A 26,178-nucleotide genomic window follows, 5' to 3' on the forward strand; every position below is an offset into this window, starting at 1 on the left:
CCTAACCCAAGACAGCAAAGATATGTTTCTACTACACTCTGCTGTAGCTCACCCTGAGGAAGCCAGATTAGTGCCTAGATATAGTTTTACTATTTTTCTACCAGTCTTCCCTTGTTGATTCTACTGATACCTGAGGGGACCATTCAGAATCTGAAATATAATAGCAAAGATTTTTGAGAAAGTTGATAATAGGGTAGAGGATTTTAGATCTCATTACAACACTAATGATGGAAACTTGACTTTGGCTTATGTATAGAATACTGCTTGAAGTTAAATTTGTAAGATATCTTGGGAAAATTGAGTGTTAAACTCAGAGAGAGAGAAGTGTTATTCTCTTTTTCTGTGAATAAAGGATTAGTAAGCTTTAGTTGTTAAATGAGATCAAAGAGTCTGATGAGAATGGGCATATCATCCACTGTGTACCATTGGGGGAAGGAATCAGTGATGTTTCAATGAAATGAGAGGACATTCTCCCAGAAAATTATCCACTTAGGACTCCTTTGAAAAATCAGTTTTGCTGAAAGATTGCCATGTAACACAATGCTGAAGGCATACACCTTCCCATCCTTATTTAATATTTATTTTTTAAAAAGTAACATCAAAAAGCAAGTATTATGAGTTTCTGTTTTGTTTTGTTTTTAAGAAGCAAGATCAGGAATTTTGTGAAGTTACTCTCTGCTCATCACTATGTCTTATACAACACTTGACCTTTGAATAACACGGGACTTATGGGTGGTGGCCCTCCGCACAACAGAAAATCTATGTATAATTTTTGACTCCCCCCAAACTTAACTACTAATAGCCTACTGTTGACCAGAAACCTTACTGATAACATAAACAGTTGATTAACACATGTTTTGTATGTTATATGGATTATATACTGTATTCTTACAATAAAGTAAGCCAGAGAAAAGAAAATGTTACTAAGAAAATTAGGAAGACAAGAAGATACACTTACGGTACTGTACTGTACTGTACTTATTGATTCTATAAGCTTACCTTGTCCGTTTATAAGATGAATTATCTGTCAGTACCTACATCAATGTTGTCTTCTGTGATACAAAACACTGAAGATGTTATACTTATTACTAACACAGGACATCAAAACTAAAAAGATATTGTGAAAAAGAAATTCATATTCATTTACAGGTACAACAATTCATGCACTATTAAAGAAGCAGCAATACAATTGCTTTATTTGTAGCCTGGTGTAATCAGTACAATTGCTTTGTGGTAGCCTAGCCTATACCCTCATGAATGAATCATTATAAAGTCTTGATGGCATATGGTATTACAGTCATATTCATAATACAGCATAGGAAACACTGTCATGTTTTTTAAAAAATCACTTACCTGTGATGATCGACTGATGCACAGTTTCTCCAATTATGAGAGAGAGAGGCATACTGTGCAGTAATATAATTCTTTGAAAGCAAACTTATAAAACAGTAAAAGAAAACTAACACATTATTTTCATGTTAGATATCACTCACCTAATGCCTGTGTAAGGACAGGCTACCCACTTTAATATGTCATGCATACGATGTTCAACACGTATATTTTTCTGTATTTATTGAAAACAGTTCACATGTAAGTGGACCCACACAGTTCAAACTCATGCTTGTTTGAGGATCAACTGTATATGCAGCTATAATTACATTTTTAATCCTGAACACTGATTGAAGTTCACAAATATAACCTTAAGTCATTAAGTAAAGTCATTAAGTAAAGTTAAATTGAGTGATTCTTGCTTAAGCATGGAGGTATGTAAAATATTTCCTTTAAATTGATTTATTATTCCAATGAGTGAGAAAAGCTACCTATTACTGAGTCTTTGCTATGTTCTGTGTACTATACTAAGAACTCACATAGATTATCTAATTTAACTTTTATAGCAACTTTATGAGTTTAGCATTATTATTCCTATTTTACTGATGAGGAAACTGAGGCTCAGAGAAGTTAAATAACAAAAGCCACATCTGTCTGAATCCAGAACCTGTACCCTTAACTACTGTGCTATTCTTTAAGTGTTAGCAGGTAAAGAGTTTAATTAGAGATATTTGGAAATTTCAGTTATGTGGAATAGCTTCCTTTAGTTCTTGAAGAACACAAGATAAATGAGGTGTTAATTTCATTTCATAGCAAATTGTACTCAAGAGTAAATTTTGGAATTTTTCAGCTCATGCCTTATTTGGTACTGGACATTCTACAAGAGTATCCGGGACTTCCTGGACTTTTTGTGGCCTGTGCTTACAGTGGAACATTAAGGTATGAACTGTGACTCTAATAATACATGGTTTTCCTTTTGGGGTCTTTCTTTTATTATTGGATATTTGGGGAATAAAGCTGAATTCTGGACATGGACACAGATGATCCCAAAGTAGGTAATTTACTCCAAGTCTCCTCTCTGTTGGTCTGACTCTTTTCTCTAGGGGCTAGCAGTCTACTGTCATCAGTCTGCACTTTTATCTTTGGTTCTATCTAACATTGGGTTGGCCAGAAGGTTCGTTCGGGTTTCTCCATAAGATCTTATGGAAAAACCCGAACGAACCTTCTGGCTAACCCAATACACCATCACATACCCTGTACAGTCACAATAATGATGATCAGATGATGGTAGCTTTTGCTGATTGTCAAAAATAGGGACCTACAGTCTTAGTTTAAAATATACATGTAGCTAAACATGGTCAAATGGAAAATCAGAATTAAAATCTTCTATTACATGCTGAATAATATATACTGTCCAAAGAATTTTGTTTTGTGTTTGAACGTATTAATTGCACTTCCTTCCTGTGTTTGCTCCAGGGAATTCTTATATCAACATGTACAAATATGTTAGTGAGGATCCAGGAAGTGAATATTACTGATATTTATGGTGTATGTTCGTGAGGACTTATAACAGTCCTTTCTATGCACAAAGAAAAATGTTTTAAAGTCATTATATAATAATACTGCATGATCTATGTGGATTTTTTCCATACACACTAAGGAATAATTGCAAAGTGGAAGCAACATTAAATTGTCATTTCTCACAATTAAGCCTATGGATGTTGCCTGATCATTCTTAGATGATAGCTTCCAGAAAGAGGATGATGTAATTATTAAAAAATAATATAGTAGAGAAGATAAACAACATCCTATATAGCACAGGGAACTATATTCAATATCTTGTAATAAACTAGAATAGAAAAGAATATGAAAAAGAATATATATATGTGTATAACTGAATCACTTTGTTGTACACCAGAAACTAACACAACATTGTAAATCAACTATACTGCAATTAAAAAAAGAAATTTAGAAAAATGTAGTAGAAATCTGGTTATATTTCATAAGTGACAGTACGTTTTCCATTTTCTTAATCCTAGTTAAGGTGTTATTAAAGTTTAAATATTATAAATCAAAATTTTGATTTTCCCTTACAGCACAGTGTCCTCCAGTATTAATGCCTTAGCAGCAGTAACCGTGGAAGATCTAGTCAAACCTCGCTTCCGATCTCTCTCAGAAAGGTCTCTCTCTTGGATTTCCCAAGGAATGAGTAAGTTTTTGTTTCACAATTCTATTTTAGCTCTGGGATTTGATTTTTAAAGATGCCAGAAACTCTTTTCCATGGATGATATAGTAAGAAACATGTGTGAGTGTATACACACATATGCATGCCTGTGACTTAATGCAGTCATGGCCATATTTACAATCAAGATTTGGGACATACTTCAAACAAATAATTGTCAGGTGACCACGAAGAACCATTTCCAGGGGTCCTATTTGGCTGTCCTTCTTTCCTACCTTCTTCCTGTTCCAAATCTATGTTAAAATTCTTAGCCACAGTTAAAAATTCAACCTTCTTCCATTTAAAACTTAGACCACAGTTTTAAGAAATATTCTTAGTTTGGAACCAAGGGCCACATGTTTTCTGTGTTACCTAAGAGGGCACTGCCAGTTTAAGGTACATTGTCTGTGTGTATGGACTGAAGATAAAGGGACAGAGCATTATGATTTTTCTTACCAATCTTGATTGTTTGTTCTCTCTGCACATATAGACTGTCCGGGAGATAGTCAATAAAATTGTGCAAGAAATGCTCAACTCCATTCAGTATGAATGCTCAAATTCACAGATTGTAGGTCTGTATTGGGGGTTAAATATCATCTTGAATAGAAAGGTCTTTAACCTCAGTTTCCAGATGTCCCAGATGTAATATCTGACTCAAAGAAATCTAGCTAGTGTACTTGCTTCTTCATTTTCACATCTTTGGTATACGTGTTTTGGGATGAATGACTAACAAACTTGGTTTTTTAAAAAGAATCTTTAACCTCAACTTAATAGCATTAATAGACTGTCAAAGAAATAGTAAATAATATTCTGTTTTAAACCATAATTCTATATATAATTGCCATGACTGTAGCCTGGAATAAGTACTGGGTTTATATTCTTTGGTGACCCTTAAATTTAAATAGCGTTGCATCATTTTATTATGGACCTGATTTAAATCCTGGAGCATAATTTCAGAATGATACAATGCTTCCTAAAGGGTAATTAGATGGGTTCGTTATGGGATTGTTGAAGCTGTGTGGTTTAGTAGAATAAATAGAAGCTTTTCAAGCCAGACAGACCCAATCTTACTTCACCAGTTTACTAGCTGTTAGCCTGGAGCAAACCCATTAGAGCCACTGTTTCTTTATATGGAAAATGAGAACAAAAAGTATTCACCTTGCAGGTCCTGTGAGGTTTAGAGATAATGCATGTAAAACAAGAGGCACTAGCTGGTACTCAAGGAAGGATGTTAGTGAGGATTAGTAACAAACCAACTCTGCTAGTGTAGATGAGGCTTTCATTCATTTTGAAAGCTTGTATATAATCATTATGTTGAGGTATGTGCAGTAGGGACATCCTACAGAAGAACACAGCAAATGACTTTGCCAAGTGTTTCCGATAACTTTGAGTACAAAAAACCACAATGGTGACCATTCATGAGCTACCAAATAGGAAAGAATTTAGCTAAATGTGTTGGAAGTACTATTTATATTAGGGTTTGGAGGCATGAAACATCACTGCAACAACAGCTGTTTTCCAAAAAAATTAATGTAAGGTTTTCCATTCAGGTTCAATAAGGTTATTTACCCACTATGCTTAACAAAGGCATGAGTGCTTGTGTAAGTAAGATAGAAATAACATAATATAAGGAATGCACTAATTATTTGATTAACAGATTTTTCATTCATTTTATTTTTTGTATTTTGAAGTTTATGTGTGGGAAATTACATTAATGGATTTCAGGTGATTTTTGCTGAATTGAAGTCTTTAAAAATAAAAATTGGGGAGGGGGGAGTAAATTTTCCTATAGTAATTTTAAAAAGTAAAATGTATACTTGGAGAAAATCTGGAAAATACTGAAAGCCAAAAGAGAAAAAAAAAATCCCATAAGCTGACCACCAGTGGTGGCTTGAGAATTTCTGTACAGAAGTTTCAGGGAAACAGTTTGGTCGAAGGGGGTATATAATACGTGTCTTGAAGCTGCCTTTCTTTGCTAGTTGAATGGGAAAGGGTTGTGGGTACTGATGGAGATTATGAGAGGGCTAAAGGTCCTAAAACACTCTGGTGTGGACTGCCACTGCCTGGGAGAAATGCACACAAAGGAGGAACACTTTCTGATGTTTACTACTCCCCCTCCCGTCATGTTGTTCAGAGAAGAGCTGAACTGTGTCCTTTTTTGGCAAACTGAAAACAGAGACTTGAGCCTTCCTTTACAAACAAATGTTTGTGGAGGATTAGATTAATAACACAAGAGTGCTTAGCTTTTAAATCCCTTTAGTTAATTTTAGGGGTTCTTTACTTATATAACCTAAGGCAGTTAATCCCGGGACACAAAATCAGGGTTTCCTTTCCTCTTTGCACACTGCTGATCCTGTAGAAAAACACCCCTTTCCTTTTTCAGCTGTTTCTGAGGTAGGTGGCCATTCTTTATTATAGTCATATTATACACTTTGAATCAAGGTGTGGTAGCTTATTCTATTGAGAATTCTAATCCTCTGAGTCTGGATTTTACAATGGCTTTTACATCATCCATCTAGGTGTGCTGTTTGGAGCCCTGTGTATTGGAATGGCTGCGCTGGCATCACTAATGGGAGCTTTGTTGCAGGTAAGAGCTAATCCTGAAAGGTTTGAGTCGTAATCACTGTTCTTTTGCTTTCTTTTTTTTTTTTTAATGTTGATGTGACCATTCTTCTAGACTTCTCTCTGTATATCTACACAAACATGACAAGAAACAGAGATGACTAAATTCTTTAAAAAATTTTTTTAAATTAAACTTTCCATTTTGAGATAATTGTAGATTTACATGCAATAGTAACAAATAATACGGAGAGACCCTACATACCCTTTACCCAGTTTCCTCAACGGTATGGGACCTAGGTTGATGTTCTTTTTTTCCCTTTTCCCTGTCGAAGTCCAGTTGCTCTAACACCACCTGTTGTAAAAGCTATCATTCTTCCATTGAATTGCCTTTGCACCTATGTGAAAAATCATTTGGGGATATTTGTGTGGGTGTGTTTGTGTTTCCTTTGTTCTATTCCATTGATCTGTGTGTCTATCTATCTGCCAACATCATACAGTCCTGATTACTATAGTTTTGTAATAAGTCATGAATTCAGATGTACTGATTCCTTCCACTTTTTTCTTATTTTTCAGAATTGTTTTAGCCATTCTAGTTCCTTTGCCTTCCCATATAAACTTTAGAATAATCTTCTCTATATTTAAAAAGATCTTGCTTAGTTTTTGATAGGATTGCCCTAAACCTGTATGACAATTTGGGATGAATTGACATTTTTACTATATTGAATCTTTTAAACCATGAACATAGTGTATCTCTTCATTTATTTAGATCTCTGATTTTTTTCCACCACCACTGTATAATTTTCATATATAAGTCCTTTTTATATTTAGGTAGATTTACACCTAAATATTTCAACTTTTTTGAGTGATTATAAATGGTATTGTGTTTTTAATGTTGGTGTCCATGTGTTTGTTAATATATAAAGATACAATTGATTTTCATATATTTATTTGTATCCTGTGACCTTGCTGAACTTATTAGTTCCTGGAATTTTCCCACAGAAAATTACATCATCTTCAAATAGGGACAGTTTTATATCTTCTTTTCCAATCTGTACGTGTACCTTTTATTTCCATATTGCCCTGGCTTCAACTGCCACATCTTATTGAATAAAAGTGGTGAAAGTGGACATCGTTGCCTTGTTTGCCAATCTGAATGAGAAAAGCGTTTAGTGGTTCATTATTCAGTATGTTAGCTGTAGGACTTTTGTACATGCCCTTTACCAAATTAAGGAAATTCCCCTCTCTTCCTATTTTTCTGAGTTTTTATCATGGATGAGTGTTGAATTTTGTCAAATGGTTTTTCTGCAGCATTAGATATGACAATATGATTTTCTTTAGCCCTTTAACATGAGGTATTATGCTCATTGATTTTTTTTTAAGATTTATTATTTATTTATTTATTTTACTTTTGGCTGCGTTGGGTCTTTGTTGCTGCAAATGGGCCTTCTCTAGTTGTGGCAAGCGGGGGCTGCTCTTCATTGCGGTGCATAGGTTTCTCATTGCTGTGGCTTCTCTTGTTGCAGAGCATGGGCTGTAGGTGCACAGACTTCAGTAGTTCAGCACATTGGCTCAGTAGTTGTGGCACACGAGCTTAGTTGCTCTGTGGCATGTGGGATCTTCCTGGCCCAGGGCTGGAAACTGTGTTTCCTACATTGGCAGGCAGGTTCTTAACCACTGTGCCACCAGGGAAGCCCTGTATGATTTTAATTCTTTTAAATTTGTTGAGGTCTGTTTCATGGCCCAGGATATAGTATTTTGGTATCTGTTACATGGGCACCTGAAGAGAATGTGTACTCTGCTGTTGTTAAGTGTGTGTTCTATAAATGTCAATTAGATCCTTCTCTTTGATGGTGCTGAGTTCTCCTGTATCCTGATTTTCTGTTTGTTTTTATCAATTGTTGACAGAAGTGGTGAATTCTCAAAGCTATAGTTGTGTATTTGTCTCTTTTCCTTTTAGTTCTATTAGTTTTTGCTTGTATTTTGCAGTTCTCTTGTTTGGTGCATATACATTAGGATTTCTGTGTCTTCTTGATGAATTAGTCCTCTTATCATTATATAATGATCCTCTCTGATAATTTTCTTTGTCTGAAGTCTAATTTATCAGATATTAATATAATTACTCCTGCTTTCCTTTAATTAATGATTGCATGATATATATTTTTTTCATCCTTTTTCTTTGAACTTGCCTATATCATTATATTTTAAGTGAGTTTTTAAAAAAATTTTATTTATTTATTTATTTGTTTATATATTTATTGTCTGCACTGGGTCTTTGTTGCTGCACACGGGCTTTCTCTAGTTGTGGTGAGCGGGCTACTTGTTGCGGTGTGCAGGTTTCTCATTGCAGTGGCTTTTCTTGTTGTGGAGCACAGGCTCTAGGTGCGCAGGCTTCAGTTGTGGCACATGGGCTCAATAGTTGTGGCTCACAGGCTCTAGAGCACAGGCTCAGTAGTTGTGGCACATGGACTTAGTTGCTCTGCAGCATGTGGAATCTTCCTGGAGCAGGGATCAAACCTGTGTCCCCTGCATTGGCAGGTGGATTCTTAACCACTGTGCCACCTAGGAAGTCCGTGCGGTTTTTTTTTTTTAAATAGCATATAGTTGGGTTATGTTTTTAAATTAATCCTGCCAGTCTCTATCTTTTTATTGGTATATTTAGACTTTTTAAATTTAGTATAATTACTGGAATGTTAGGGCTTAGGTCTGACTTTTTTTTTGGTTTTATGTTTGTTCTTTCTGTTTTCTTTTTTTCTTTTTCTTTTTTTTTCTAAAGTGAGATACTTAAACATTTTTTTAGAATCCCATTTTGATTTATATATCATTTTGAGTTTATCTCAGTATAGCATTTTCAATTGTTTCTTTATATATATATATGTATATATATATATATATACACACACACACATAACTTATCACAGTCTATTTGTTTTGTCCTTTTACCAGTCTGAGTAAAGTATAGAAACCTTACCTCATTTATGTCTCTTTACCCAGTTTATAATACAATTGTCTTAAGTATTTACATATATTTTGATTTCCATTTGCATGGAATATCTTTTTTCATCCCCTCACTTTCCATCTGTATGTGTCCCTAGGTCTGAAGTGGGTCTCTTCAAGACAGCATATATATGGGTCTTGTGTTTGTATCCATTCAGCCAGTCTGTCTCTTTTGGTTGGTGCATTTAGTCCATTTACATTCACGGTAATTATTGATATGTATGTTCCTATTACCATTTCCTTAATTGTTTTGTTTTTGTTTTTGTAGGTCCTTTTCTTCTCTTATGTTTCCTGCTTAGAGAAGTTCCTTTAGCATTTGTTGTAGGGCTGGTTTGGTGGTGCTGAATTCTCTTAGCTGTTGCTTGTCTGTAAAGCTTTTGATTTCTCCATTGAATCTGAATGAGATCCTTGCTGGGTAGAGTATTCTTGGTTGTAGGTTCTTCCCTTTCATCACTTGAAATATATCGTACCACTCCCTTCTGGCTTGTAGAGTTTCTGCTGAGAAATCAGCTGTTACCCTTATGGGAGTTCCCTTGTATGTTATTTGTTGTTTTTCCCTTGTTGCTTTTAATAACATTTCTCTGTCTTTAATTTTTGTCAAGTTGACTACTGTATGTCTTGGCATGTTTCTCCTTGGGTTTATCCTGCCTGGGACTCTCTGCACTTCCTGGACTTGGGTAGCTATTTCCTTTCCCATGTTAGGGAAGTTTTCAACTAGAATCTCTTCCAATATTTTCTCAGGTCCTTTCTCTGTCTCTTCTCCTTCTGGGACCCCTATAATGCGAATGTTGGTGTATTTAACATTGTCCCAGAGGTCTCTTAGGCTGTCTTCAGTTCTTTTCATTCTTTTTTCCTTATTCTTTTCCACATCAGTGATTTTCATCATTCTGTCTTCCAGGGCACTTATTCACCCTTCTGACTCAGTTAATCTGCTGTTGTTTCCTTGTAGTGTATTGTTCATTTCAGTTATTGTGTTGCATATCTCTGTTTGTTTGCTCTTTAATTCTTCTAGGTCTTTGGTAAACTTTTTGATCTTTGCATCCAGTCTTTTTTCAAAGTCCTGGATCATCTTCTCCATCATTATTCTGAATTCTTTTTCTGGAAGGGTGCCTGTCTCCTCTTCATTTAGTTGTTTTTCTGGGGTTTTATCCTGTCCCTTCATCTGGTACAAAGTCCTCTGCTTTTTCATTTTCTCTATCTTTCTGTGGCTGTGGTTTTCAGTTCCACAAGACGAAATACTGTTGATACTGCTGTCTGCCCTCTTGTGGAGGAAGCTATCTAAGGAGGCTCCTCACTCTACATATATTTTGAATAATGTTAGACAGTGTTATAATTTTTGCTTTGACAATCAAACATGATTTAGAAAACTCAAGAGGAGAAGGGAAGCCTATTATATTTATTTTTGCTTATTGTGTTCTTTCTTTCTGATTTCTCAAGTTTCCTTATTTTTATCATTTCTTTTCTATTTAGAGAACTTCCTTTAGCCATTCTTTTAAGGATAGGTCTGCTGGCAACAAATTCTCTTAGTTTCCCTTCATCTGAGAATGTATTTATTTCCCCTTTATTCCCAAGTGATATTTTTGCCAGGTATAGGATTCTGAGTTGACAGTTCTTTTTTTCCAGCACTTGAAAAATGTTGTGCCACTTTCTTCTGGCTTCCATTATTTTTGAGGAGAAATCTGCTGCCATTCTAGCTGTTTTCCCCTATAGGTAAAGTGTCATTTTTTTTCTTCTGGCTGCTTTCAGAATTTGTTCTTTGTAGTTAGTTTTCAGAAGTTTAATTATGATGTGTCTTGGCATGTTTTCCTTTGGGTTTATTCTGCTTGTAGTTTGCTTAGTTTTTGAATCTGTAGTTTTATGTTTCTTGCCAAATTTAGGAAGTTTAGACCTTATTTCTTTGACTGCTTTCCAGCCCCATTCTCTTTCTTTTCTTTTCTTTTTTAATGTTTTAAATTTTTATTTATTTATTTATTTATTTATTTATTTATTTATTAGTTGTGTTGGGTCTTCGTTGCTGCACATGGTCTTTCTCTAGTTGTGGCAAGTGGGTGCTGCTCTTTGTTGTGTGCGGGCTTCTTATTGCATTGGCTTCTCTTGTTGTGGAGCACAGGCTCCAGGTGTGTGGACTTCAGTAGTTGTGGCACATGGGCTCAATAGTTGTGGCTCATGGGCTCTAGAGCGGAGGCTCAGTAGTTGTGGTACACAGGCTTGGTTGCTCTGCGGCATGTGGGATCTTCCTGGACCAGGGCTCAAACCCATGTCCCCTGCATTGGCCGGTGGATTCTTAACCACTGTGTGACCAGGGAAGACCTCTCTTTCTTTTCTCACCTAAGACTCAGATGAAATGAATGTTAGATTTTTTTGTTATATTCACAAGGTCCTGGAGACTAATTTTTAAGTCTAGTTTCTCTCTTTTTTTTTTCAGATTGGGCAATTTTTATTGGTCTATCTTCTAGTTCACTGATTCTCTCTTCTGTCCCCCACATTCTGCTGTTGAACACATCCATTGAGATTTTTGTTTGTTATTATATTTTCAGTTCTAATATTTCCATTTTATTCTTCTTTATATCATATATGTTTTTGCTGAGACTTTCTTCTTTTTTTTTTTTTTTTTTTTTTTGCTAAGGCCTTCCACTTTTTCATTTGTTTTGAGATTGCTAATTGATGATGGCTTTTTATTATTTTTGTAGGCAGCACTCAGCATATTTGGCATGGTTGGGGGACCACTTATGGGCTTATTTGCTTTGGGGATTTTGGTTCCCTTTGCCAACTCAATTGTAAGTATAAAAAATGAATATGTGTAAAGCCTACTTTTCCAACTATCTCTATAATTTTTTCTCAGTTGTAGAGATATGGTTCCTCTGATATCTGTCATTAGTGACCTGTCTTGATAACTTAAATTACTCATATTGACTTTGCTGGGATACGCAATGAATGAACTATGCATTGGGACCCTGCATGTGTGAAACTGAATGGAAACTACCAGAATAATATATATTATGAATATCATATAATTAAAGTATATAACATAATTATACTTATAACTAAAATATAATATTATAGAGTATTATATAACATAGCTAAAGGATATATATTATGAAACAATATATAGTTTGATATATAATATATATTACAATATATATTATGCACATTATATAACTAAAGAAATAACATTTTGTGTGCATTTACTTTTTTGTCCTTCTTGAAAATTAATCACAAGGATTTAAAGGAGATTGACAGGCTCAGATATGCAAGATTTAGGGCTGTAGAGCTGAGGATACCTGTGAATAGCCAGAGTACAGTAAAGAGAAGCAGTAAGATCTTCACCACTTTGGTCAGAAAATTTGTACTCCTGATATTTAAAGATGTAGCTCCAACAACATGGTTCTAGACCCAAAGGGGTGATCATAACTGGGAATTGTATTCAGAAAGAGGTAGTATCTCTGTTCTTCCACATAGACATATCTGTGCTTTGAGGTACTAGCTTTTGTTTAGAATAAATGAAATTGAAATTACTTCTCTGAAAGCCAGGAGGAACTCCACTAGTTCAGTCCTGCCATAAGCTGAAGTTCAGGTTGCTTCAGACAATTGGAGAATAACTGCAGAATTATGACTTTACATTTAGAATTCCATTTTCCTCATGAGGCATTAGGAATTGGTAAGGCAGATACTAATAAGGGCTATTATCATTATTATTACTGTTAATAAAAATTCTCAATGAGTGTCATATGAAAATCTATTTTGATAAAAAATTAATCACAATGAAAGAGAGCAGTTTGTGTTCACCTCAATGTTGAAGTTTTGATGAGATTCTTTGTATTATGAAATGCATAGTGGTTTGTTAAGTGCCTGAAATATTGAAAAAAGACTGACTTTTGATTTTTGATATGTATTGCCACCGTGAGTTGACTTCCGAAATGCTGTAGCTGACTAGGTCCAACACGCCCTTAGCAGGGGAAGTAAGATACTGTTATTCCTGGCATAATAATCTGATCATTGTTCCTAAAGAAAGATGAGAAATTTCACCACAGAGGAAAGGGCTTTCTAGCTCAAGACTTGCTTTCATCTTCATCATTTGGAACTAGATCTTAAATCATTCAAGGACTGGCTGATTGATGAAAAACACTTGGATTACTGGTGAAAAGCAGGAGCTGAGGAACCCAAGTCTTCCAAAGATTGGGAAGCCAAATGTCTTCAGAGAGAACATCTCCACTTATCTCTAGAGATACTTGGTTTGGTTGTATGTACCATTGCAGTCATTTGTGAAAACAGCTTGCTATTTTCCCCTAATTTTCCTGCAGTATAATTACAGTCATGCATATTGCTATGTATAGGAATAAACTCTGTGGATGTTTTCTTCATAGTCTATTGCACATATGGCATGCCATTTTTTTTAACAGGTTAAATAACAATAGAGGGAACAATTGGCCTGAAGTCAACTGCATGACTATTGTAGTTACTGGCTGTAAAGAGACAAGGAGGCTAGAACAGAGTGCTGGCCATAGAAACAGAGTGGAAGGAATGGAAATATGAGAGAGAGGAAAAGAAAAATGGGCAGGAGTTGGTGATTGGTGAGATAGAGATATGAAATAGGGGGATGGGGTTCCAGAGACTCCAGGGCTTTGGGCTGAGAGACCAGGGACCCATGCTGCTCTTGGCAAGAGGCAAGGAGCTTGCAGGGGAAAAGAATTTTAGGAGGGGAGCTGGTAAATTTGTCTTGGACCATGTCGAGCTTAAGCTCCTAATGTTAATTTCCATTTCGAAGCAAACTGTATTTTTTTTTCTTTTGAAAAGCACTCCTGTTTTGCAGGGAGCACTTGTGGGTCTACTGGCTGGATTTGCCATTTCTTTGTGGGTTGGAATTGGAGCTCAACTTTATCCTCCACTTCCTGAGAGAACTATGCCATTAAGCCTTGAAACCTATGGCTGTAACAGCACATACAATGGGACAAGTTGGATGACAACCACAGAAATGCCATTTTCTACCAGTGCTTTTCAAGTACACAACATTGAAAGGTATTGAATTGAGCTTTATAATGTCCTATTTTTTGAAATGTGTGTCACAGGTAGAGAACCCCAGTTGCTTTTTGTCTTGACTGCAATGCTGTGATTTTGCCTAATTCTGAAATGGGGAGAGCCCATGTGGCTTTCTAGCTATTATATTTTGTTCAGAAATAGCAAAAAATGCCATATTTTCTTAGTTTCGATATAAACTTCTACCTCACCTACAGATACAGAGAAGACTTGAATAGTAACACAAAATTTTCTTTTATGGGTAAATGCTGACAAATACTGGCTCCAGTTGAATGAAAAATTATCTTTGTCCACTGAAAAACCTTTAAAATGAAAAGCAAAATTATAAAAGACACATTGCATATATAGTCTTTAAAGTATAGCTTTTGCTAACTAAAAGCTACAGTTTATCTAAATATGTTGGATAATTGCTATTTGTTCAGTTTTAAAGATTCCAAATCTTCAGAGCATTGATAGTAAGTCGCAGTCGTGATCTTCCTGCTAGAGTTTTCAGTTATGCAGTACATTTTTGAGCTTCTGGATACTGATATTGTCTGATTTAATGAAATGATGTAGACCTTTTGGTATAATATTGCTATTTCACTGTACAGTGGATGTGAGGGCAAGACTAGCCTTAGTGGATATGTATCAATATATCTCCAGTCTTAAAGCACAAAATCCATGGATACATTCAAGGAATGCAAAGATGAGGCCACTTCCCCTAAAGTATTGCCCCAGTTCCAGCTTGCCTAGAATGAAACTGTTGGAGAATCATTCCTTTTGCAACAAGATGTGGCGTCTCACTTTTAAAAAGGACATACCCCTGGGAGAAGAAATACGACTGGACATACAAACATCACTGGCGATTCATGTCCCAGAGGGAATTCAGCAATGAGGATACTTGTCAGTGGGAGCTCAAGGCTGGTAAACTCTGCATGGGTAGAGAGAAAAGGTGGTTCCAGAGCCAAAGGCATGTGTGGGGAAGGTTTGACTTGGTGGGGGCGCTGTGGAGAGAGGGCCATAGAAATACAAGCAGTAGTCTGGACAAGCAGGAATGTACTAATGGAGAGGGCTCAGGAAGTCATTAGAGAGTGAGAAAGGGAGAAGCGATTCATTAATTAAGGGTAAGTAGAAGGAGGTTGAAGTTGTACTTTGTTTCACAATTTTGCTTTAGCATTTGTCCTGATTATGTAAATGTCTCTTTTAATTTAAAAGAGTAAGGCAAATTGGTTATTTGGATTTCTGAAAACAAATAAATTAGCTGAGGTTTACTATGTGCCTGGTACCATAATAATCACTTTTATATGTTAGCTTATTTATAAAATAACTCAGCTAATAAACAAGAATTTTCGAGCATGAACTATGTACCCAGCACTGGGCTGACCATTTATGTAATATCCATAGAAATTCTTCCCCTCCCATTCACCGTGGTTCCTGCCTTTCTGGCAATTATAATCTAGCTGGAGAGAACGTGCTAATATACACAAATCAATGAACTCAGGACGCATGACAAGTATAATAACTAGCTAATAAGTAGTTGAAAACATTTGTTAAAAGAATGATTATAAACAAAGTGTAGATTAGCACAGACTTCAGGAATGTACTAATACTCAAAGAACGCAGAAGTTGGCTAGAGGAGAAGGTCTGGAAAGTTATTCTTGTCACAGAAAATGACCAAAAGAGAAATTGGATAAGAGAGTAAACAATCAAACAATACGTTGTGAAAAGTAGTATTCATAGGCTCTCATGGGAGCCAGGAGGAAGAAGATCCTGACTCTTCCTGGGTGGAAGATGCTTCTTAGAGCTGGAGTTCCATGAGCTAGAGTTAATCAGGTGAACAGGATTGGGCAGAGGGGACAAAAGGAAGAAGGAGTGTATGTTGCAGAACATATGCAAAGGCATGAAGGCCTGAAGCCACGTGGCATCTTAGGGAATCATGCGTAGTTCAGTATTGCTGGAGTCCAAGTGGAGTGAACACACAGCTGAAGGTGAAGTATGATACCCTTTGGTTGCCTAGATACTGGGATTCAATTACCCAGATTCAGTTTTTATTTTTTAAGTTCCTAATACTTGATGGGTGCATATTGGTAGCTTGTTGTGCTTTTAACTTGCGTTTCCCTTGTGATTAATGAAGTTCAATACCTTTTTACATGTTTACTGACCATTTGTACTACTTTTGTGACTTTATTGAAATCTTTGGTCCATTTTTAAATGGGTTCTCTGTCTTTCTTATTTATTTAGGAGTTTTTGATATATTCTAGTAGAAGATAAGTTTTGAAAATATTTTTCTACCACTCTGTGGCTTGCCTTTTTACTCTCTTAGTGATGCTTTTTAGTGGTCAGGATTTCTTAATTTTAATTGAGTTCAACTTATCAGTCTTTTCCTGTATGGTTTCTCCTTCGTGATTTCCATACAAGAAATCTTTGCCTATCCTGAAACCGTGAAGATATTCCTCTATTTTTTTTATTTAAAAGCTCTCTTGTTCACCATTTCCATTTGGGAAATGTAATGCACTTTGGAACTGATTTCAAGTGATCAAGATTCATTATTTTCCTATATGAATATTCTATTAACCAAGCACCATTTATTGAACAGACCCTCCTTTTGCCCCATTTTGCAATGCAGTGGCAACTTTGACGTAAATCAAATGACTGTTTTTCTGTGGGTCTGTTTTTCGATTTTCTATTCTGTTTTGTCTGTCTTTGGCCCAATGTATCACATTATCTTAATTTCACTAGCTCACCTCTGTGTTTCCCTTCTTTCTGGGATATTGGCCCCTCAAGTTCTAATTGCCATGATCTCTCTAAGGTCTTCAGAAATTTGCCTCCTCCCATCTCCCAGTTTTTATATTTTGTTCTTGGCAGGATGATGGGTCTACTCTATCAAAGCTGAAAGTGGAATCCTAGAGCAATTGTTTTAGAAGCAGATCAGGTCATGTCACTCTTCTACTTAGAATATTACAATGTGCCCTCCAAGTTCATCCATGTTGCTGCAAGTGGAAGTGAAATAAGTCAGACAAAGACAGATATAATATCACTTATATGTGGAATCTAAAAGAAAAACAAGCTAGTGAATATAGCAAAAAAGAAGCAGACTCACAGATATAGAGAACAAACTGGTGGTTACCAGTGGGGAGAGGGGAGGGGGAGAGAGGGCAATTAGGGGTAGGTGATTAAGAGGTACAAACTATTAGGTATAAATTTAAGCTACAAGGATATATTGTGCAACACGGGGAGTCCAGCCAATATTTTATAATGAATATAAACAGAGTATGACCTTTAAAAATTGTGAATCACTATATTGTGCACCTGTAACTTATATAATATTATACATCAACTCTGCTTTGATTAAACATAAATTTAAAAAATAAAAATAAAATAAAGTAATAAAAATACTGCAAGGTGTGCCACTGTCCAGAGAGTAAGATCCAAACTCATCCAAGTCCTACAAAAAGACCTCTATCTCTTGTCTTCTACCACTCTGTATCTTGTTAGATCCTGTCTGCTGGTGTTTACCTCTCTCTGGGATGCTTTCTCAAGAACTTTTGTTATTCAGATCTCAGTTCAAATGTCTCTTCTTTTCACAAAGACTTTCCATAACCGCTCCTGTAGTGTAGTTCCTTCTTTTCTACCCTGTTAGTGTCACATTACCTGTTTCATTTTCCCTATATACTTTCCACCAGTGAGAATTATTATGTTTATTAATTTGTTTGCTTGTTCGTTACATTTCTCTATTAGAATGTAAACTTTCTGAGGGCAGGAACAAAATTCTGCACCTTTTTTTATGGCAGACTTTCCCAGAACAAGAACAGTGCATGGGACACAAAGCAGAGTTGAATGAATAAACATGGACATTTAGTATTACAGTATGTGGTCAAGATTAAGTCATACTTTTCATTCCTGATCCAATAAGATAAAATTGGGACAGCAGATTTAGACATTGAAAACATGATTAAATATTATATTTTGACTTTGCCATGAGGCTTATTGACACACACTCTTAGTCACTAGTAGCATGCATGAAATCTTACAGTTATGCTTTTGTTCTCTCTTAGGACTCCACTGATGGATAACTGGTATTCTTTATCGTATCTATACTTCAGCACTGTTGGAACTTTGGTAACGTTATTCGTGGGAATGCTTATCAGTTTATCAACAGGTAACTCTCTAAACATTAGTATTGCTCTACTTACCTCTAGTTTTTACTGTATCTGTTTTATAGCTATTTATGTTATTTTACTATAGTCCTAACAGCTAGTTTAATTATTTGTTCCATTTTACTCATGGGAAATTTGAGGGCCTGGTTTTGAAAACGGAAGACCCATCTCAATCCGAATCTTTGTTATTGCCATTTATTCACTGCATGGACTTGTAGCTATAAGTCTATATGTTTATTACATGGCTACTCTGAGCCTTAGCTATCCTGTGTATAAAATGAGGATAATTGACCTGCCTACCTCACAGGTTTCTGTAAGATAAAAATAAAATGCTTGAAGAAATTGTGTATAGCTAGTACAATGCTAGGGATTTTACACACGCCATTACAATAGCCCTGTGCCCTGAGCTTCTCATTGTCCTGCACTGAGCTTCTCACTGTCCTGCACTGACTCCTTGTAAAGAAGCACACACCTGTAAGGAATAGTAATTATGATCTTTAAACATAGTATGAAGGCTTTTTCAGATGTTCATAAACTTAAAAAAAATAATTTTTAAGGACAGTCAAAACAATAATACACAGTATACACTGCTCTCTGGGATTGCTATAGAACTGTTACTCTGGGACTTCGTTTTGTCCTTGTTCTGTGAATTCTCTTGGTCTCCCTGCAGTGCTGGATACCCTGCTGCCTGTATCCCATTACTTCTAATTCTTGTTTACACCCTTAACTGAATGGGGCACATCCTATAACATGTTCTTGAGAAAGAGTGGACAAGAGATCTTGGAAACATTGCATATCTGAAAAAAATATCTTTAATTCCTCCTCATGCTTGATAATTGTTGACAATTTGAGTAGAGAACCCCAGGTTGAGAGTAACTTTCTTCATCCTGGAGGCTGTCTTATTTTTATTCTACTTGCCGTGTTGCTGTTGAGAATACCAGGGCCCTGCTGCCTGCTGGCTGCTCGCATGTGACCCGTTTTACAATAACTGCCTTGCCCTAGTCCCTCAGGAGGGTTTCAATCTGAAGACGCAAGCCCTTCAGTTCTATGGCACTATCCTATATTATTTCTTTTGTAATTTCCTGCCATTTTCTGTTTTCTCTTTCTGGAAACTCCTGTTAGTCAAATGTTTTAAACTTCGACAGTCTCTCTGATTTTCTCATCTTTTCTCTCCTGTTTTCCATCTCTGTGTCTCTTAGGTCTCCTACATGGGATATTTTTTACATGACTTTTCCAACAGTTCTCAAAGGAGCGCTCTGATCCAGTTTTGAGAGTAGTCTGTAAGGGAAGGAGGGCAGGTAGAGGCTATTGCAGTTACCCAGGTGAGCAATCACGGTGGCCTGGAGCGGGGCAGTGGTGTGGAGCTGGGGAGAAACACTGGGCTCACTAATTTTCTAGGTTCCCTCACACGTACACATCCAGAGCAACCAAACTGGGGGGGAGAGGCAGCGCCACTGCCTTCTTCATCAAATGTGTTATAACTAGTCAGAAATCCTACACTTTGTCCAAGTATGCCTTATATCTTTGTTTTATACTGTAAATCTACCAGCACGGGTGCTACTTTATAGAATTCTACCATCTCTCTTGTTTTTGGCACCTGGATAGCAGTCTTTGAAACCTCAATACTTGTATTTATAATTAATAAATTATATTAATAATTAGTGGTGATAGTGATATAATTGCATTGATTATATTAACTTTATGTAATTATAATTGTTATAGACATTACAATTTATAATTATTGTAAACTTATAATAAAGTTTGTAGCTATTTGTTACCTCTCAAACAGTTGTTTAAATTATTCTTTCTTTTCAAAAAGGATTATGCTTTTTCTCATAAGTAAATTTCTAGCACAGTAGATTTACTCTTTCATCTGTTGTGATGTATTTTAAGACAGATTTTAAACTTTCCTCACCAGTAACCCAGCTGTTTAGTTCTGGAACACACCTAACCAATCTCCTTTTATTATTTGACCTTTGGTCCTTTATCAACCCATTTTTTTCCTTTAAGAAAATGCGACTGTCAGAGTACTCCTTTGAGTGCTCCTTTTTTTACCCCTTAAGTGCTTCGATTCTCATAACCATCTACAGCTTTATCTTTTGTTTTAAAAAAGTGAAGGTGAACAGGCATCCAGTTATTAAAAAACACTTCAACTTCATTCATCTCATATATGACTTATTCCCACTTCACAGCATCAGTGAGAACCTTGCAAAAAAGTCTGGAAACATAAAATCCTGATGCTCCTTGGGAAATATATTTAAAGATCTACTGTAGGATACTAGGAATAAGTAGGAATTCAGGCCAAACAAACTTGGTTGGCATTTCAGCTTCACCTAACCGCAGATGGTGTACCATGAATGTGTCTCTTCACTGGTGAAATGGGGTAAATATTTTCCTAAGTAGACTATGAGCTATGAGTTCAGTGGTTCCTTTATTCATCTGTCTCTCATCCTGGTAGAGTTTCTAGAACATGGTAAGCACTCAACAATGTTGAATGAGTTAATTTAAAGTTGAACCGAACAGCAGAGGTTCCCTTAATTAAAAATCTAGTATTTGTACTAAAATGGTGTTTCTCAAACTTTAGAGGGCAGAAAAATCACCTTGGAAATCTGGTAAAGTCAGGATTCAGTGGCCGCACCCACAGAAGTTCTAATTGGGTCAGTCCAGGTTGGAATGGAGGAATCTGCATATTCAGTACGTCTCCTAGGTGATTTGGATAGAGTTAGCTGGAGGACCACTCTTTGAGATACACAGTTTTAAAAGCTTCTTCTCTGATTCACAAGTAAAATACCAAACCAAAGAATAATTTGTGTAGAGCAAAGCTTTAGGGAAGAGAATTTGGATCAAGCGCCTATCATCATACTGATTTTCATTTAAATAATTTATCCAACAATTCATAATTTCCTGCATTTCTTCACACATTCATAGTCACTAAATTGGGAAAGGGCAACTCCACTGTCTGAAGCAGAGGTGTGATATTTTATTGGTAGATCATGTAGGATGCATTTAAACCAGTTTTCCTACCAGTATTGGGCCAGATGACTTTTCCCTAGTTGATACGAGATGAGGCAGTTGGCTTGCATTTAAAAACCATCTTATTTATCTTTAAACACTAGACTCATATCTATCCCAGTGAGAAGCTGCAGAATCTGAGACTGACGGAGGGAAGAGAAATGGTAGGCTAGGTCTCCAGCACTATTTGAAAGACTTTCTTTTTGTGTTTTATAAGTGCATAGAAGTGAATGTGCCCAAGTTAAATGTGTGTATGTAGTACACACTGGGTAGTTACAGATATCTTTTTAACAATGTAAATAATGCATGTTTTTCAGGAGGAAGAAAACAAAACATAGACCGCAGATTCCTGCTAACCAAAGAGGACTTTTTATCCAATTTTGACATTTTTAAGAAAGTGAGTTGGTTTTCTTTTTTCTTAAATTAGTAAGACTGTGCTTTTATCACCAGGATAGAATACTAGTTAGTCCTCAGACTCTCTTTTGGACAAGGAAGGTATTTGCCTTCCTTTTTTTAAATGATTTATTTTTGTTGTTTTTCTGCCTCGATAGACTACGAAGCTGATTTAGAGAAAGAAAAGCGTTAGTAACAATGAACGGTTTCTTTTTTCTAATCACCACATTAACATTTTCTTTTAGAAGAAGCAAGTTTTAGACTATAAATCTCATCCAATAGAAGATGGTGGAACTGATAATCCTGCCTTCAACCATATTGAATTGAACTGCACAGATCAAAGTGGCAAGATCAGTGGGACTCCCTTGTGAAGCAGCTGTGATGCTAAAGGATCTTAAACAATGTCTCAGTTCTAAATGTTTTTTAAGATAATTGGATCAGCTTTAGATTTGTTTTGTTCTATCATGAGTGTTTTTTGGGGGACTTTGGGGGATACATTTTTGTTAAAGCAAAGTTGTGACTTTTACTTTCTACACTCATTAACTGATGCTATTCTGGAGGTAAGTTTCAGCATTAGCATATTTCTCTCTCTTTTATTTCAGTGAAGCTGTAGTTGAGAAAGTTTTGAAAGCTGTGACTGCATATGTGCTGAAAAGCTAATACACACATATACACACATACTTGATAGTCAAAGGCATATTCTTAAATTTGGGCATTATTAGAAATATTTCCATGCATTTGGTGCTAGCATATGTTTTGGAGTTTGCTGAAATCATAATTAATATTGAAAAGGACCTTTCTCCCTCCTACCACATACTCTATTCTTAGGGAGCTATGGAGTGACAGGTCTGGGCTGTCTGGATCTCTGCTTCTTATCAACCCCTCTCAGCCCATAGCACGTATGAATCTTGGAATCGATTGTGGCTCAGGAAGGTGGTAATCAAGGAGCATCCTGCTTTGGGCAGGACATGGGCCCAATGATCAAGGCCTTCTTGGTGCTGTGCATCTATTCTTGTGCCTTTTTGCTTGTTATCTAGAGTTCTTGGCCATTGGCTGCTTATGTTGCCTTTCTTAGACTATGGTTCTTATCTGAATTCTTGGTTTATGGCCCATTAACTATCGTATTGTTGCGCATTTTAAAACTTTGCTTGCCTTCCTCATTTCCTGTTCACTCTGTTGCCTTGGGCTTGCATATGTCTTGAGACACCCAGTGTGAATCACACTACCCCAGATCCTGGTTCACTGCATCCCAGCCTATAAATATAAACTCCCATGGGCCTTATATGGACCAGAGTACTTTCAACACTAGAGATTTGGTGATCCAAGAACATTCACACAATTAAAAATAGTTAAGCTCTGTGAAATTAGATGACTCTAGTGAATGCTATTAAGCTGAATTTTTGAATGTCAACTAATTTGCAATCATTTAAATTTAAAGGTACATATGCTTAGACAAATTGAATTCTAATATATCCACTTGGTTGATGATAGGCAAATACTACTATTTTTCTTTAATGTTCTGGAATTACTGAATATATGCTCTGTTCCATGCTTTAAAATTTCAAGCAGCAATCTCAAAGTTTATTTTGTTTATTTTACTACATTTCTAGCTAAGACTTTTGTTACAGGCTTTCGTCAATAACAATTTTTTCTACAGTTCATACATTAGAAACTGTTTAGAAGTTTTTTTTTAGCTTTACACTATTTAAAAAAAATAATGTGTGAAATATTTAGGCATGTTTAAATACTTTATAATTAAATACTTTTTTGCTTATTTTCTGACATTTAGGTGAGCATGCTCTGTACATTTAGAGGTTGCCAATAAAAACATTAAGAAATAAAATAGGAAATAGCATTAATCTAAAGCAAAGAGATTTATATATTTAAGTTAATGATATATTCACATATTTTGTGTTTAGTTATTTTTTAATCAACATATTTATAAGCATACATCAAACTTTGTAAATCTACAAGTTTTTAATGAGTAGGAAGATATAATCTTATTTGTTTTATGTGAGTGTGATTTGAACTTTTGTTATTTATTTAGTAATTCTAAACGCACATGTGTAGAATGCTTCAATTTTGGAAATCAAAATCAGGTTAAATAATATTTTTCTCTTATCTGACTGCCAAGGGGTTATGCAGTATATTCTTAATGAGAGATATAATACTTCCATTCTTGTCCACTTTCTTTTAACAAAATATGTTTCTGTGACATGAGGAATTGTTGCTATTTTACATTTATAAACACATGAGAGTACCAGATAGAATTCTTAAGAAATCAAAGTAATGTTACTATTAGTTATTAAAAATTACTTATCTAAATCTTTGGGTTAAACCAAATAAAGGAAAATGTTAATATATTATAATGTAAATTTAAAAAATCTAAATTTCTTAATTATTTTGAATCACAGCAATGTTAATGGGAGGGAAAAGCCACATCAGCTGCCAATTTTTGTTTTTTTTTTGCCAATAACAAGTTGTAGCACCTTGAATTTATCCTTAATCTCTAATGATGGAACTTAACACTAAACACATACCTATCTCACAAAACTAATGTGAGCATCGAAGATCAGATAGCAGTTTATTAACTCAAATAGTGTTACTTAAAATTTCAATTGAAATTGGGAATCAAAATTTGAGACAAAGGTTATTTGCTAATTTTGAAAAAAGATAAGTCATTGATAATTTGCAATGTAATGATATGGAGGTAGTTCCTTCCTCTAGAAACATATGCCACAGAAATACTACAGTATAGTTAGGAATCAGCAGGATTATTCTAAACTCTAAAGAAAGCCACAGACCAATCATATTCACTCCATCAAGAAAAGAAAATTTTATATGGAGGATGTAAAACAGTATACGTGTATATTCATCTATTTAGTTGCTTATGTGATTGTTTTCTCTCTAGACCAGTGGTTCTCAACTAGGGCAATTTTGTCTCTCAGGGGACATTTGGAAATACAGTATCTGGATACATTTTTGGTTGTCACAGCTGGTGAGAACGTGCTACTGGCCTCTAGTGGATAGGATTCAGAGATGCTGCTGAATGTCTTATGGTACTCAGGGCAGCCCTTCTCCTCCACAATAACAACAAATGATCCTGCCTCAGATAGCAATAGTGTTGAGTTCAAGAAAACCTATCCTAGAGGCCAAGCTTGAACTTTTGATTTTCCTCAAGGCACACACCTTGGTTGTGTTCTTTTAGGGAAATTGTCTTGACTCTTGTATCTGATTATTCTCCTCTACAGTGAAGATTAAAGTATTGCTAGCATATGAAATGTTATGTTGCAGAATAATAAACATTTTCACAGCATTTTGAAAATATTAAGGGCTATAGAATTGTGAATAACTATGAAAACAACTCTTTTTTTAATCGAATAGGAACGCTTTTATTTTTTATTTTTTCCAGATCTTTGTTGGAGTAAAATTGCTTTACACTGTTGTGCTGGTTTCCGCTGTACAACAAAGTGAATCAGCTGCATTTATACATATATCCCCATATCCCCTCCCTCTTGAGCCTCCATCCCACCCTCCCTATCCCACCCCTCTAGGTCATCAAGAGTTTCATTTCTTAACATGACTTTCAACATTAACACGCATTAGGATGAAAGAAGTATTAGATATGGATATGAAGTTTTCATAATTTTGTCTCATTTATGATAACTCCAGAAAGTATAGTTAATTGTTAACAACTGAGTGTGTGTCCATGATGCAGATACATGGGACAGGGATGGAGTTGAGATGGAGGAAGTAACTCTCTGTGCTGATTCTTATAGGAAATTCTGAGTTTTATCCAATAACGATTGTTGTTACAGAGTCAACTAAGTGCATGACCCTTTAGTTACTGAAATTCACTGTATAATTTAATCACTGTAAAATTCACTTTTACATTTAAGTCGTATGCCTGTTGTTTGTGAAAAAACTTGAGGGGATTGAACATTATAATGTAAAACATGGTTGCATTTCTGATTTTTCAACTTGCTGATTAAACTCTACTAGTGTCTTTGCAGTTGTCTGTTCTTGGGGGATAAGTTTCAAATTGAATATAATTAACTTTATCAGCTTTTACAGAGTTATTTCCACTCTCTTTACCACATAGAGGACTCTTCCTATAGACTATGTATAGGTTATAAAAAGTGTAAACAAATAAACCTATAGAACTTTTGTCACTGAAGAATATTTTATATTTTAAGCAATTAAGACTGTATCTGAAAATAGAAAGTAACATTTAATACTGGAAATTTCTTTTTTAAAAAAATATTTATTTATTTATTTATTTTTGGCTGTGTTGGGTCTTTGTTGCTGTGTGCGGGCTTTCTCTAGTTGTGGCGAGTGGGGGCTACTCTTCATTGTAGTGCGTGGGCTTCTCAGTGCAGTGGCTTCTCTTGTTGCGAGAACACGGGCTCTAGGTACTCGGGCTTCAGTTGTTGTGGCATATGAGCTCAGTGGTTGTGGCTCACAGGCTCTAGAGTGCAGGCTTAGTAGTGGCACACA

General features: G+C 35.7%; 1 protein-coding gene across 2 annotated transcripts in view; it reads left to right on the forward strand.

The window, feature by feature from the left end:
* Positions 1-25,661, forward strand: part of SLC5A8 (solute carrier family 5 member 8) — a 51,774-nt gene extending 26,113 nt beyond the window's left edge. Inside the window, exons 8-16 of one of the 2 annotated variants that reach the window (XR_009054693.1) lie at positions 2,180-2,268; positions 3,426-3,538; positions 6,070-6,137; positions 11,797-11,883; positions 13,917-14,122; positions 18,175-18,278; positions 21,606-21,685; positions 21,927-22,241; positions 25,094-25,661. Coding sequence is in view for 1 of the 2 variants with exons in the window: in XM_057741811.1 (XP_057597794.1) it covers positions 2,180-2,268; positions 3,426-3,538; positions 6,070-6,137; positions 11,797-11,883; positions 13,917-14,122; positions 18,175-18,278; positions 21,606-21,685; positions 21,927-22,052 (873 nt within the window). In the remaining variant the exon portion in view is untranslated. Of the gene's footprint in view, positions 1-2,179; positions 2,269-3,425; positions 3,539-6,069; positions 6,138-11,796; positions 11,884-13,916; positions 14,123-18,174; positions 18,279-21,605; positions 21,686-21,926; positions 22,432-25,093 lie in introns of those variants that run through there. The other variant, XM_057741811.1, reaches the window with a different exon arrangement.
* Positions 25,662-26,178: the final 517 nt, after the last annotated feature.

The sequence above is a fragment of the Hippopotamus amphibius genome, chromosome 7 (assembly GCF_030028045.1).
Source record: "Hippopotamus amphibius kiboko isolate mHipAmp2 chromosome 7, mHipAmp2.hap2, whole genome shotgun sequence".
Taxonomy (NCBI): Eukaryota; Metazoa; Chordata; class Mammalia; order Artiodactyla; family Hippopotamidae; genus Hippopotamus; species Hippopotamus amphibius.